This window comes from Elephantulus edwardii, unplaced genomic scaffold, assembly GCF_000299155.1.
Source record: "Elephantulus edwardii isolate Elephantulus edwardi_28Jun2011 unplaced genomic scaffold, EleEdw1.0 scaffold00297, whole genome shotgun sequence".
Lineage (NCBI taxonomy): Eukaryota > Metazoa > Chordata > Mammalia > Macroscelidea > Macroscelididae > Elephantulus > Elephantulus edwardii.
Genome location: NW_006400047.1, coordinates 1,146,860 through 1,160,951, shown reverse-complemented (window position 1 = coordinate 1,160,951; position 14,092 = coordinate 1,146,860). Strand labels below are relative to the sequence as shown.

General features: G+C 41.2%; 1 protein-coding gene across 1 annotated transcript in view; it reads left to right on the top strand.

Moving 5' to 3' along the window:
* Positions 1-381: 381 nt before the first annotated feature.
* The window catches only part of UGCG (UDP-glucose ceramide glucosyltransferase), a 38,136-nt gene continuing 24,425 nt past the window's right edge, over positions 382-14,092 (top strand). Inside the window, exon 1 of the mRNA XM_006900846.1 lies at positions 382-513. Coding sequence (XP_006900908.1) covers positions 416-513 — 98 coding nt within the window. The 5' untranslated portion in view covers positions 382-415. The remainder of the gene's footprint in view (positions 514-14,092) is intronic.

The window sequence follows — 14,092 nt, the reverse complement described above, 5'->3', positions numbered from 1 at the left end:
GCTCGCCGGGAAGTACAGGCGCGATCCGCTGGTTTCGATTAGTGCGTGGAGCTGCGGCGGCGGAGCTGGGCGAGAGAGTGCGCGGTCTGGGGCCTGGCGGCGAGGCGGCGGCGGCGCGGCGGGGGCTGGGGCGGCAGCGCGCAGGGCTTGGCGAAGATCTGGAGAGCCGAGTCGGAGCGCGGGTCCACCGCCATCCTACCCACCGAGCCCGGGCACCACAGCGCCCGCAGCCGCGAGCGCGCGCGGACGGGGGCGCGCAAGCCTTGCCCGCCCCTTCCGTCCCCAGCCCCATCCTCCCCTTCCTCTCGCTACCTTCCTCTCCCCTCCTGCGCCCCCGCGCCGGGCGCCCACCCAGTCCGCCTCCTGGGAGAGCGCTGTTTGCTGCGGGGGCCGGAGTGGGCCGGAGGGCCGGGGGATGGCGCTGCTGGACCTGGCCCTGGAGGGAATGGCCGTCTTTGGGTTCATCCTCTTTTTGGTGCTGTGGCTGATGCATTTCATGGCCATCGTTTACACGTGAGTAAGGGGCTTCTCGTGACACGGGGCCCTGGGGAGTGGAGGAGATTTGCTCTGAAGGGGCCTGGGTTTGGTGCGCTGATGAGAGCTAATTCCCAGGCATTTCTCCCTATTACATCCCCTCTTGGACTGGCTTGGAAGCCGAAAGTGCTCGCCGAGTGAGCGGGTTGCGGGGCTGCAGGGGACTGCGTGACCCGGGTGAAGGAGACAGTTCGCCTTACGTGTCAGGCGGAAGGTTGTTTGCTTGGTTTGTATTGGGGGTTTGCGGTGCTTGTCTTCTGGGCCAAAATGTATGGTGTATTGCTCTGCTTTGTTGTTTTCTCGCCACGGGCCTCATTTGCTATGCTAATAGCCATTTCTTCTGTTTTGAGAACTGCGCGCAGCTACCTGCAGATTTCCCTTTGGATTTTCTTCCTGGAAGAGCTCTCTGTGTTTAGATAGGCGGGAGGCACTTGCCCTCGGAGCCTAGGAGCTGTCATATAGCTTTGAGTTCTGTGAACGTTCATTGTGGATTTCTTTTCCTTTTTTCCAGTTTCCACTTATTGCCTTGTTTAGATTGGTATCCCTCTGCCCCCCCCCCCCGTATATTTTCATTAGTTAATTGGACTTCTTGGGGCCTACTGAGTATTCACTGTTAATTGTGTTGCGGACACAGTGGTGAAAAAGATGGAATTCCTGGCCTCATGGAGCTTCCCTTTCCAGAAGGGCCAAACAGCGAATAAGATTATTGATACTGGTGAGGGAATGAATAGTGATAGGGTATCTTGCCAGCTTCGATACTTAAGAGGTTTAGATGTATTTAAAATAAAACCTGCTTTCCTGAAGACTTGACAAGACTTGAATACTAATGTGGATTCACATGCCATTTTCAGTCTGGAAAAAAGAACCACTGTGTGTGTGTGAATCTTTATCACCAAGTAGTATAGGGGGTTGGAAGAGATGGGGAAAGGATAAAAAATTAGTTACTTTTAGGTTCCGCCCCCTGTGTACTACAGAAAAGGTGGAGGTTACCTTTTGGAAACACTGCATTTTATTAGTGTAGGGTGGCATTTCCTGGTGCTTGAGAAAGATGCAACATTGGTACAAGAGATAATGATATTTTTTTGGATCTGGAAGAAAACAGAAAGCTTTGATTATATTGACCTTAGTTTTCTTGGGTTTCATAAGCTGTGGTCATTGAGCACCTTCTGGAGTCCTTAAAAATTGGTGTTTTCCCCCAGTCATAAAAATGAAAATGGATTATAAAGGACAGAAATAGTTAAAAGATAAAGAAAGAAGTTAAACACATATACATCTCCATCCCAAAATTCTGTTACTTTGTTAACCTTTTGTGACTATCCTGTGTTCATACTAAGATTGTTGTTCTGTAACTAGCTTTAAACAAATACAGACAGAGAAACTTTTTTTTAAAATATTCATCTATTTTATTTTTGTGTGTGTACTGTCAAATCAGATCTGATTGGTACAGGAGGAAATTTCCCCTCTTTCTCCAGCAGAGCATCTTTCTGGTGGATTCAAAACGAGTACCTCTGGGATTGCAGTGCAGTTTCTTGCCACTAGGCCACCAGACCCCCCCCCCCCTTTTTTTTTTTTTTTGTATAAGGCATTGGGCATTGTTCTATGTGCTGGAACTAAAGAACAAGACATAAAGTTTTACACACTTGCAGCTTTCCTGTACAGTGTCACAGACACTTTTCCCACTTCAATGTGTTTGTGACTTTTGCATGCTCTTTAATAAAAGCAAACTAGTGTAAGTTATGAGATACTAGTATTTGTTTTGTTATTCTTGATGAGCAGTTAGATTGTTTCCATTTGTTAAGATTACAGTATTGACTTTTTATGCATGCATCTTTGAAACATGATCTTAGTTTACATCTCTGAAAGTGAGATTGTTGGAGGTGGGTGACCAAACCCATTTCTTTCAAGTTGGTTTCCACTCATAGTGACCCTATGAGTTTGTTGTAGTTCTGTGCCATCAAGATGGAACTGATTTACAGTTGACCCTCCGGTGGGTTTTAGAGGCTATAAATCCCACAGGAGCTATTTCTCAAATTCCACAGAACAGCTGGTGAATTTGAACCGCGTACCAGAGCTCCCTGGAGGGTTTTCAGAGACTGTTGGTCACACAAGAGATTTTCCATCTTTCTCCAACAGCTGGTGAATTTGAACCATGTTTCTTTGGATTGGCAGCACAACTCCTTACTGCCAGAGCTCCCTGTAAGATAGTTGTAGAACTTCCAATAGGTTTGCCAAGACCTTAACTCTTTACTGAAGCCTACTGTTGTATCTTTCTCCCTTGAGTAACTGGTAGGTTCAAAATATTGACCTTTTTGTTAGCTGTGGGACACTGCAGTCATTATGCTAGCAGGACTCCTGTGGAGGTGATGAAGGGTAAGAGTCTGGATAATTTCATCATTTACTATCTCACTTGGATAAGGCAGGTTTTATTTTGTTGTAAGAGTTGGAGCTGACTCAAGAGCACTCAATTCTATCTTCCTAGCTATGTTGTAGAAAATGTGTCATCTTTTAACCTGTGTAAGGTTCAGTTTACTCAAATACAAAACAGTGGTTCAGAGGAACATTGAGAAGATTAAATGAGATATTCTGTGCTAAGCATGTAGCTTAATGTCTGCTAAAGAGGTATGTTACTCATCCACATCCACATACTGTGTGCTAGGCCATAAGAGAAACAAGCTTATATTTTAGTGTAGAGAAACAATAAATAAAGAAAATAATTACATTGTGTTAAATTGCTCTTACCATAACAAACTTATCAGCCAGAGTAGTACTGTTCCATAGCTGTAATTTTTACAGAAGCTGCTGAACTTTCTCCCTTGGTTCAGCTGATGAGTTTTAACTGTCAGTCTTTTGGTTAGAAGTTGAACACTTAACTGTTTCAAAATAACACGTACTGGCAAGGAAACTGCAGCATATGGCAAAGAACAGCTGAAACCCAAACCAAACCAAACCTATCATTGTCAAGTCACTTTCTTTCTTCCTAGAGAGAAAACTTGGAAAAACCAAATGATGCATGTGCAATAATAGACTGCTATATAGATGATGAGTATGTCATTTACAACTAAAAGTAGGAATTGACTTGATGGCAGGTGCTCCCCAAGCCTCTTTATTGAGTCAGACGTGGTATACATTTTAAAACTGGTTAACAAAATTGCTCTATGGAAAGGGTAGGGAGTTCTTCTGGTGGCTTAGTGGTAAGGAGTTGCACTTCCAAGTAAAACAGAGGTGGTTCAAATAGACCGCTGCTCTGTGGGAGAAAGATGGGCACTCTGCTTCTGTGTAGTTAACTGCCTTGGAAAAACTCACTGGAGGGTCAGTTATGATTTAATGGCACATGGCAGTAACAGCATGTTGTTGTGTGCTGTCAAGTTGCTTGGATTCGTAGTGACCCTTTGTACAGCAGCTCTGATCTCTGCTCTATCCTGAGCCAACCTCATTGTTTTTGACACATCTACCCTATATCCCAGTCACTGAGTCAGTTTATTTCATCCAGCTTCTTCCTCTCTTGCACTGTCCCTCTGTCCTTCCAAGGACGATGTCCCTCTGCAAGGACTGGTCCTTCCTTGCAGCATGCCCAAAGTAACAGCAAAGAAAGGTTAAAAGCCCTGGTGGTGGTGTAGTGCTTTATGGTTTGAACTGCCAACTGGAACGTCAGCAGTTGGACTCCACCAACTGTTCCAAAGGACGGTGGGTGGTTTGCAGATTTACCATCAGATCTCAGTGTATGATCAGCAATGAGTCAGTTAAAACTACACAGCAGTAACAAGATAGAAAAAAGTTTTATCTGTTCATGGGGCTTACAGCATTTTCCTTTACATCAAATAATGGACCTTTTACTTTTTTCCATTTTGATTTTTTTCCTGTCCTCATTTCCATTGCATGCTTTTCATATGTTTATATGATATTTATCCAAAACCCAGTTGCCATCAAAGCAGTTCCGACTTCAGGTTGTAAATGATCTATAATCCTTTGTCTGGATTGAAGTCTGTTGCACATTCACGGTTTTGGTTTTCAGGTTCCCCCCCCCACCCCCCACCCCATACTGGTGTTATCATCTTCTCCAGCCCCTGTTAGCCTGGTGTAAGAATTTTAGAATTTTCTTCCTTCTTCCTCCTCTTTTTTTAAAATATTTTTCTCTTTACTACAAAATTTCAGGCATTTTTACTTGATGTCCAACCTTGTTCCTCCTAAACTCTTAAGTAATTCTGGTGGGTTGGAGGTTTGGTTTTGGTTTTTTTGTAATTGAAGCAAATCAATATCTTTTGGGGGGAGTTCATGTATCTCCTTCCTCCCCTTTACATATTGAAAACTCAGACTCACTACTGTCAAGTTGGTTCTTACCCTTAGCAGCGCTCAGTCTGATTTCAGAGGCTGTAAATAATGTGATAAGGAGTTGTGCTGCCAACACAAAGGCACGTGGTTCGAATCCATCAGTTGTTCCATGGGAGAAAAATGGACAGACTCCTGTGTGATGTACGGCTTCCGAAAATTCACTTGAGGGTCTGACTCGACTATATAACAACAACAACAACAAAATCTAATAGGAGACAGCCTGTCATTTTTTTGTGGACTGGTAGAATTGAACACAAAACTCTGAGTTAGCTTCCCTGCTTGCTTCAGACTATGCACCTAGAGCCATCCCACTATACTTTGATAATGATAATGATAAAGAGAGATAATGATAACTTTAATTCAGATTTACAATTCTGGTTTGCCCTAATACTCCAAATAGCCATTTTGATATGGTTGCTTTATATGCCTCATCTTGAGACAACCTCAGCTGAATTAAGTTATTTTTAGCTTAACAGTAAACACTAAAGTTAAAAAAAAAGCCTTTATGGTTTTTAAGAATAGTATACATATTCAACTTAGGACAATTTAGAGAGGTTTTTCATTTCTTTACTTATGGGTTGCAAAGTTAATTTTTTCTTTACAGTTACAGGTTCCTGAAATATGCTCAAGTATAAAAAAGAAAATGTAATTTGTATACAACAAATGAGGATGGCTAGTTAAGTAAGGAAATCCTATGAATACTTTTTAAATGAGTGATTGAACCTAAAGCCAATGCTAAATAGCTTAAGTATCAATTAAATTTTACCTTTTGTTAACCACTAACCCTTTTGATCCTACCTTCAAAAATTATTTATATGCTTAATTTCTTTCTCATTAAATACACTTTCCACTTTATTATGTGTTACTTTCAAGCAGAAAACAAAAGTTCCTTTTCTTTTTCTATTTAGAAAAACTGAAAACTTGACATCTCCAAATTTTGCTCAATAAGGCTAAAGAAATTTAGCAAGATTATTTAGTTAAAATACTATGCTAAATATTCTGCATTACTTAAAACATTTCTGAATGTGTATTCTTTATAATATTTGGTTGTCGGGTTAAGGAGCATAATCTGAAATACTGCTTGTTAAAAATGTTTAGTATAAATACTGTAATAAAATTGAAATATACTAAACCCTTAAAAACCAAATGGTTACTTAAAAATTAGGTACATGTATAAAAAATATGTAATGATACCTAGTTAATTTAAATTTTCTGCTTTGTTGTATTTTCGTGCGTGTGTGTATTTTCTTAAAATGAGGTAAACGTCTTACATTAAATATGCAGCTGAATTTTATTAAAGCCATGGACTATGCTTTCACTGAATTTATTCTAATTTCACAAACTTACTACAATTCTTGATAAACTATAAAATGAGTACTTTTGAAGTTTTTAAATCATGCTTATTTCCATATACCTAATTGCTCTACTCCTTTCTGCTTTTAATATTGAACTGATGATTAGTAATTTTATACCATTTTAGATAGCAGATGTTTATAGAAAGTTTGGGTGTCATGTTAAAGCTAAGATTGAGAGTAGTGCAGTTGAAATGCACTAATCCTTTTCTCAAGATTTTATGTTCCTAGAAATAACTAATGATAGCCTCTGCAAGCTGTTGGATAAATGGTCTTTATGGGTTTGGTTCTTCCCCAACTTTCATGAGAGCAAAATGACTCCATAGCTTGGAGGCTGAGGTTAATTTGTATAAACTCCTTTGCTTTCAGTCCTCCGGGCCATATTGCTGGTTGATAAGGGTATCTGAGCGAGACACCTTGCCCTTTCTCCTCCTCAGTTCTTTTTCTCCTCTCTCTTCTTCCTCTCCTGTTCATGTACAATATTCTTTTTTTTCACTTTGTGTCCATAAGAACTTAATGTTTAGTGTTAGGTGTTCTCTTCTCCATTAACGGTCAGTATTATACTCATATGGGAACAGTTCTTGTGTCTATAAATGTTGACTACCATCTAGCCAAGCAAAGATAGATTTCCTAGAATATTTTTCAAGTTACTTCTACTTTTTAAAAATAGTAAGAAATTTAGAAAATTAGAATATTTATAACTTTTCTAGAATGGCAAGTTTTATACTTGATTCATAGTTTTTGACTGGATTTTTTTTCCATTTTTTTACTCTTTTATATTGGTTTGCATACAGAATTATACACTGTTTCACACAATCATTCCCATACATTGTATGGTGTAAGATTAACTACCTTTGAACTATGCCCACCATTACCCTATCTTTTTAGGTCATCACTGGATCTTGTCAGAAATTAGCAGTGTTTTAAATGTAAGCATTTTGAGTGGTTTTTATTTATTTATTTATTTTTAGCTAGTATGATTTTGAAAACATTAGTGTTTTGAGCCTCAGCACTTTGGAGTTAGTAAATTAGTATCTTATTGTAAATTGAAAGCAGTTGAGCTCTACCCCTTTAGCCTCAGATCTGTAGTATGATAGCAAGATCCTGCTGCAGATTATCTCAGAATGACTGGAACAGCACATCAGCAGAGAATGGCCAGATGTGCATGCTAGGTTAAGAAGAGGCTCTGGCACTAGAGACATTATAGCCAATGTTAAATGGATCTTAGTTGAAAGGAGAGAGTACCAGAGGAATGTCTTAATGTTTCATTGACTATGCAAAGACATTTGACTGGATCACAATTAACTGTGACAGACTTTGAGAAGAATGAGAATCCCAGAACACCTGATTGTGCTTAATTTATTCTTAATCATCAACAACCTGTGTTATGCACTTGACACAACCCTGCTTGTGGAAACTGAGGAGGACCTGCGGCATTTGTGCAGCCTTTAATATGTATTGAAGATCAACATCAAGAAAACAAGAGTCTCACCTCTGGGTCATTTGGTAGCATCATGATAGATGAAGAAGAGATTGAGATTGTTAACAGCTTCAGCTTGCTTGGTTGGCTCCACAATCAACCTTCTTGGTACCAGCAGCAGGAAATCAAAAGATGAATTGCATTGGGAAAATCTTTTGGCAGGGACCTCTCTAGAGTACTAAAGAGCAATGATGTCATTGTAGAGACCAAGATGCCCCTGATCCAGGCCATGGTCTTTGCAATTACTTGCATTAGAGAGCTGGACAGTGACTAAGAATGATGGAAGAAGAATCAGTGCCTTTGAGTTGTGGTGCTGAAGGAGAGCATTGAATATACCATGGACAGCTAAGAGAATAAAGAATCCGTCCTGGAGAGGGTGAAACCAGGCTACTCCGTGGGGCAAGGGTTTTGAAGCTCCATCTGACATACTTTTGGGTCTGTACCCAGGAGAGACAGTCCTTGGAGAAAGACATCATGCTTGGAAGGCTGGAGGGATAGTGCAAGACATGAAAACTGTGGATGAGATGGATTGACTCAGTGAGTGACTGGGATAATATGAGGGTAGCTGTGTCAGATACAATGAAATTGGTTCAATTTAGGGCAGGGTTCAGAGCTGTTGTACTTAGGGTTGCTACAAACAGCACATAACAACAACAACAAACATGATAGCTTGAAAAAGTGAGATGAACAACTTACTTTAAAAAAGGAGATGAACATAATAATTTGGCTTTAATACTCAGCAGTGATTCTCTTAATCTTCATCCCTTTTCCTAAAGTATTTCACTCTCCTATTCCTACCCCGCAGAGCTCTTGTCCCATGGTTTATTTTTATGTTGTGCTGCTAACTGAAAGGTTATCAGTTCAAATTCACCAGCTAATCCACAGGAGAACAATGGGCATTCTTAAAAAATGTGTAGGCTCTGAAACCCCATGGAGAGTGGCAAGGAGTCGGAACTGACAGCTTTGGGTTTGAGTTGGTTTTGGGTTCCTATGGCTTTAGTTCATTATGCCTTTGTTTCCCTGTTTTCTTATGTGTTATTGAGTCACCTGCAACTCATAGTGGCCTTATGTACAGCAGCTCTCTAGCATGCCCTGACCTGAGCCAGTCTGACTCCCACACACTTATCCTCATTACCCCAGTTACTGTGTCAATCAATCTCATCCAGAGTCTTTCTTTCCTTTGCTATCTCTGTCCCTCCACCGTCTCTAGCATGATGTCTTTCTCCAAGGCCTGGCCCCACCTGGCTAAGTGCCCAAAGTATGTTGAAAGAGCTTCAAAATCCTGGCCTCCAAGGAGAAGCCTGTTTGTCCATGGTATATTCAGTACTCTTCTCCAGCACTACAATTCAGAAGTTCTTCTTTCACCCTTAATCATTTTGTCTAGCTCTCTGATCCATAGCAAATATTGCGAAGACCATGGCCTGTACATTCTCTAGACTGACATCATTGCTTCTCAGAACTGTCGAGAGGTCCCTGACTGCAGATTTTCCCAAGTGCAATTAGTCTTTTGATTTCCCGACTGCTGGTGCCAACAGTGTTGGTTGTGAAGCCGAGTAAGCTGAAATTGTTACCACCTTCTTCCCTAGATAACTGAAATTGTCTTTATTCACCTATGTCTCTCCCTGTAGCCTTGCTCTTAATGTTTTTTGTATTAGTCTTTGGCTTTTGGAACAGGTAATGGAGCTGATCTTGTGCTTAAAATCTTACCATGGATTTCCACTTCCCTGATTTGCCCTGCTTTGCAAGAGCTCTGTATCTCCTTGTACTATTTCTTCAGCCACAGCCATCTCTCTCTCTTAACAAAGTAATTTTAGACTTTTGCTTCTTACTAAGTTAGATATTCTTGTGCTTTTCAGTAATCCTTGCTGCCAGGGAAGCAGATCGGACTTAAGGTGACCCTTCATCAAGGAGGCTGCCTGACTTTCTCACACAGATCTTTGGTCCATTTTAGTAAGCACTCCCAGGGTTCCTGTGTGCACATTTAAATCGTAGATGTATATTCAGCTGTCTCTTTTCCTAATTAGATTGTGAGGTTTTTAAGTCAGGGATGTTATTTACAGATTATAGTTTCACTGTCTACCAGGCATACAATTGTTGTTGAATGAGTGATTCTTTGAATTTTCTACAGATGCAATAGAGGATTTTTGCTCATCTGACCTATGTGATTTGTGGTAGATCAGCAGAAATTGGGGTGTCTTCAGTGTCCAAGGACATCAGTGAAATTGCTTGGGCCAAATGGAATCTTTTATATTTGTAATTAGTGATAAATGGAGTTATCTCCATGTTTACCCATATAATCTTGATTAGGCTCTCCTTTTTTAACACTCCTAAGGCTTTTAAATGAGTGGTGGGTGGGTCCATCAATAAAAATCTTAACCTTTAGGCATGTCCATTAGGGAATGTTGAACCCATGTTATCCAAATGCAGATCACAGTGATTATTAATACTTTCCCTCTCTCTACAACATGTTTATAATACATACAAAATGTGCGAAGGGTAGCTTTAGCGAATTGTTTAGAAGAGAATAGAGACAATCATGTCAGTTTCCTCTTGATATGAAAAGAATAGTAGGGCTTGAATTTTTAGCGTGTTTGAAGGTCCTCTTGTGTTTTTTACCACCGTCTCTGAGACCTGGGTACCTTTGTTACATAGTTGCTGTCAACAGAATATAATTTCCTACCTATTTCCTTCCGGTTGGAGCCAATCCACAACTGACCCACCAGCAAGTTTGCAGAGGCAGTAAACTGCACTGGAAGCAGGAATGGCATCCACTTCCTAAACAACATGCCTCAGGGAATTCTATGAACTTTGAGAAATGACTGCCACTTTGAGATAGTTGTAGAAAGGCTTCAGAGTCAGTCATGTGCTACTCTGAAGCAGTCGACAACAACAACAAACTGCCTATCAGAGGTACACTGGTACACTCAAACTGGATGCCTTTGGGTTGGGAAAGCAGCTCCTTTCCAGTAGGCCACCAGAGCTCCCAGAGCTATCTTTATTGTTGAAATAGGATTAGTGAGTTGGACTTTGACACTGATTACAGCAGTTGACTTAAGCATGGTGGAGTTTGTGAAGATGACTCCGGATAGGCAGGGTTGCCGCTGTTTGGTGTTCATAGGGTCATTATGAGACATAATCGAATCAGTGGCACCTAACAACACAAACAATAAAGGTCTCTTTCTTTTCAACAGTGGTGAAATCTTTTCTAGTCTGTAATATAGGTTCCATTATCTGTTTGGTAGAAACAATTTGTCTTCTTTTAAAGCTAAATTACTGAGCTATTCTGCTCACTGGTTAACGTGTTCACAGAGTTAAGGCTATAGCTGTAGTTTGGTGTTGCCAAGGAAATGCATTTTAATATTGTATCAATTTGAAATAGCATGTGCTATGTGGCCATAATTACTTGCTATGTATCAAAGACCCGGACAGTAACTAAGGATTATAGAACAATTGTTGTTTTTGTTGTTATGTGCCGTTGAGTCGCTTACGACTCATAGCGACCCTATGTACAACAGCCCTAAACTCTGCTCTGTCCTGTGCCAATCGCACTGTCTCTGACACTCCCATCCCGATTATCCCAGTCACTGAATCAATCCACCTCATAGAGGGCCTTCCTCTCCTGCGCTGTCCTTCCACCCTCCCAAGCATGATGTCCCTCTCCAAGGACCGGTCTCTCCTCACAACATGTCCAAAGTATGTTAGACAGAGCCTCAGAATCCTTGCCTCCAGGGAGCCACCCGGTTTAACCCTTTCCAGGACTAATCTGTTTGTTTTCCTAGCAGTCCATGGTATTCTCAGTACTCTTCTCCAGCACCACAGCTCAAAGGCATCAATTCTCCTTCTATCCTCCTTGGTAATTGTCCAACTCTCTGATGCATAACAAGTGCTTGTGAAGACCATGGCCTGTATCAAACACACCTAAGTCTCCAGAGAGACAACATTGCTCTTCAGTACTCTGGAGAGGTCCCTAACAGCAGACTTGCCCATGGCAATGCATGCGCCTTTTAATTTCCTGGCTACTGGTGCCAAGACTGTTGACTATGGAGCCAAGCAAACTAAAGCTGTGTACAATCTCAATCTCTTCACCATCCATCCATCCTGATGCTGCCAATTGGTCCAGTGGTGAGAATCTTTGTCTTCTTGACATTGAGCCTCAATCCATATTGGAGGCTGCAGTCCTTGACACTCTGCAGCAGGCACTTCAGGTCCTCTTCAGTTTCAGCAAGCAGGATTGTGTCATCTGTATAACACAGACTGTTGATAAATCGTCCACCAATCTTGACCCCACGTTTCTCCTCATAGAGCCCAGCCTCCCGGATAATCTGTTCTGCATACAGGTTGAAAAGGTATGGAGATAGGATGCATCCCTGGTGTACGCCCTTCCCAATTTTGAACCATGCAGTGTTCCCTTGCTCTGTTCTGACGACTGCCTCCTGGTCCAAGTATAGGTTTCACATTAGCATGATCAAGTGTTCTGGGGTTCCCATTCTTCTCAGAGTCAGCCACAGTTTGTTATGATCCATACAGTCAAATGCCTTTGCATAGTCAATGAAACACAGACATTCCTCTGGTATTCTCTGCTTTCAGCTAAGATCCATCTAACATCAGCTACAATATCCCTAGTACCACAATGCCTTCTAAACCCAGCCTGGACTTCTGGTAGTTCTCTGCTGGTGTGCTGTTCCAGTCGTTTTTGGATAATCTTCAGTAAAATCTTGCTTGCAGGTGAAATCAGTGAGATTAGTTTCCACATTCTGTTGGGTCACCTGGTGCTGGAGAAAAGTCTTGGCCAAGCCATGGGACTGTTAGGATGACAAACAGGTTCATGCTAGAGAGGGTGAAATCAGGCTGCTCCTTGAAGGCAAGGATTTTGAAGTTTCAATTGAGATATTTTGGGCATGTTGCAAGGAGGGACCAGTCTTTGGAGAGGGACATCATGCATAGACACGAGTGGAGGGACAGCACTAGAGAGGAACACCCTGGATGAGATTTATTGACTCAGTGACTGGGGTAATGGGAATGGGTGTGTTGGAGACAGTGAGATTGGCACAGGATAGAGTAGGGTTCAGAGCTGTTGTACATAAGGTCACTATGAGTTGCAAGTGACTCATAAACAACACAGCAACAACGGTATGACCATATCATTAGCAGTGACGCATACTGATCATAAATGTACAGCACCAGCCTTCCAGATTACAGTTACAGGTAACAGCTGCAAAAGCCTTTAATGATTGAAAATTGTAGGGAACTTGCTGACATCATCAGGCTCATTTTACAGGCAACATTGAGAAGCTTGGTAGGCATGGTTTTTCCAAATGCTACAGAGGAGATAAGTTCCTAGAATCAGATAAGCTAGTTTAACTGAATGAACAAAACAGAACTCTAAAAACAACACTCTGTTAAATAAGATAAACTGCCCTCAGGGAATCTTAACTTCTTCCTTAAGAACCTTGAATGAAATTCATGTGTCTCACTTCTGTGAGGTGTAGAGCTGAGGTAAGGTTGCTTGCTGCCAGTAGGCAGAAGAGGAAAGCACACTGCAGACCTCCATTGCTCAGGCGGTAGAACTCCAGGGCTTTCTCTTCACACCAGACTTCCCTCTTGGTAAAAACTAAACTTGAACTGTTAAGTTTGTAAGGTAACCATCTAGAACATGGTTATGAACCATTCATTACACTATAGTTTGTTTCAATAAAATATAAATTTGTTGTGCTTTGGATTTTTTTATTTGGTTTTTAAAAAGGCACCCAGGCTTTTCAAGTATTTAGTTCAAAAGGAAGTATTTTGAAAATCTGTTTGTGTAGTGTGCGTCAACTTTGCTTCAGGAAGGTTCAAACTGGCTAAACCAAACCAAAACAACAATAAAAGGACTAGTTAAGAATGACGTGGGAGTAGAAATCAACACATAAAACAAAATCATACTCATCCTATCAGCTCAAGGTTTAGAACCTTATGCAGAGAGAATGGCAGTAGACAGCAAACCCTGGAATGTTTCTTACCTAAGCGTGGGGTTCTTTGAAGTGTTTCTTTAAGCTCATGGAGAGACCTGACCCCTCTTTTTTGCCTGTGCGTCATCTCCGATACTTTTGGACATCGAGGCAGGTCTGTTGAGTTTACTCTAAGGCTGCACCCTTACTCCCAGCCCACCCCGCCCTTTGGCAGGTGCAGCCTTGCAACCACAGGCCTTTCCCTCATGTCCTTGAGAGTGAGGATGCCTTAATGATGTTAACGTGATTTTTTTTTTTTAAATAGAGTGGGTTCTTGCTTCTAATTGAAAATATTATTTTCAAATAATTCCTTAGGAAACTGATCTGTGTATTGAAAATTCATAATCTTTTCTATCTCCCCAGAATTGTTCATTTAAGTTGTTGTAAGCGAATGATGGTGGCCTAGTGGC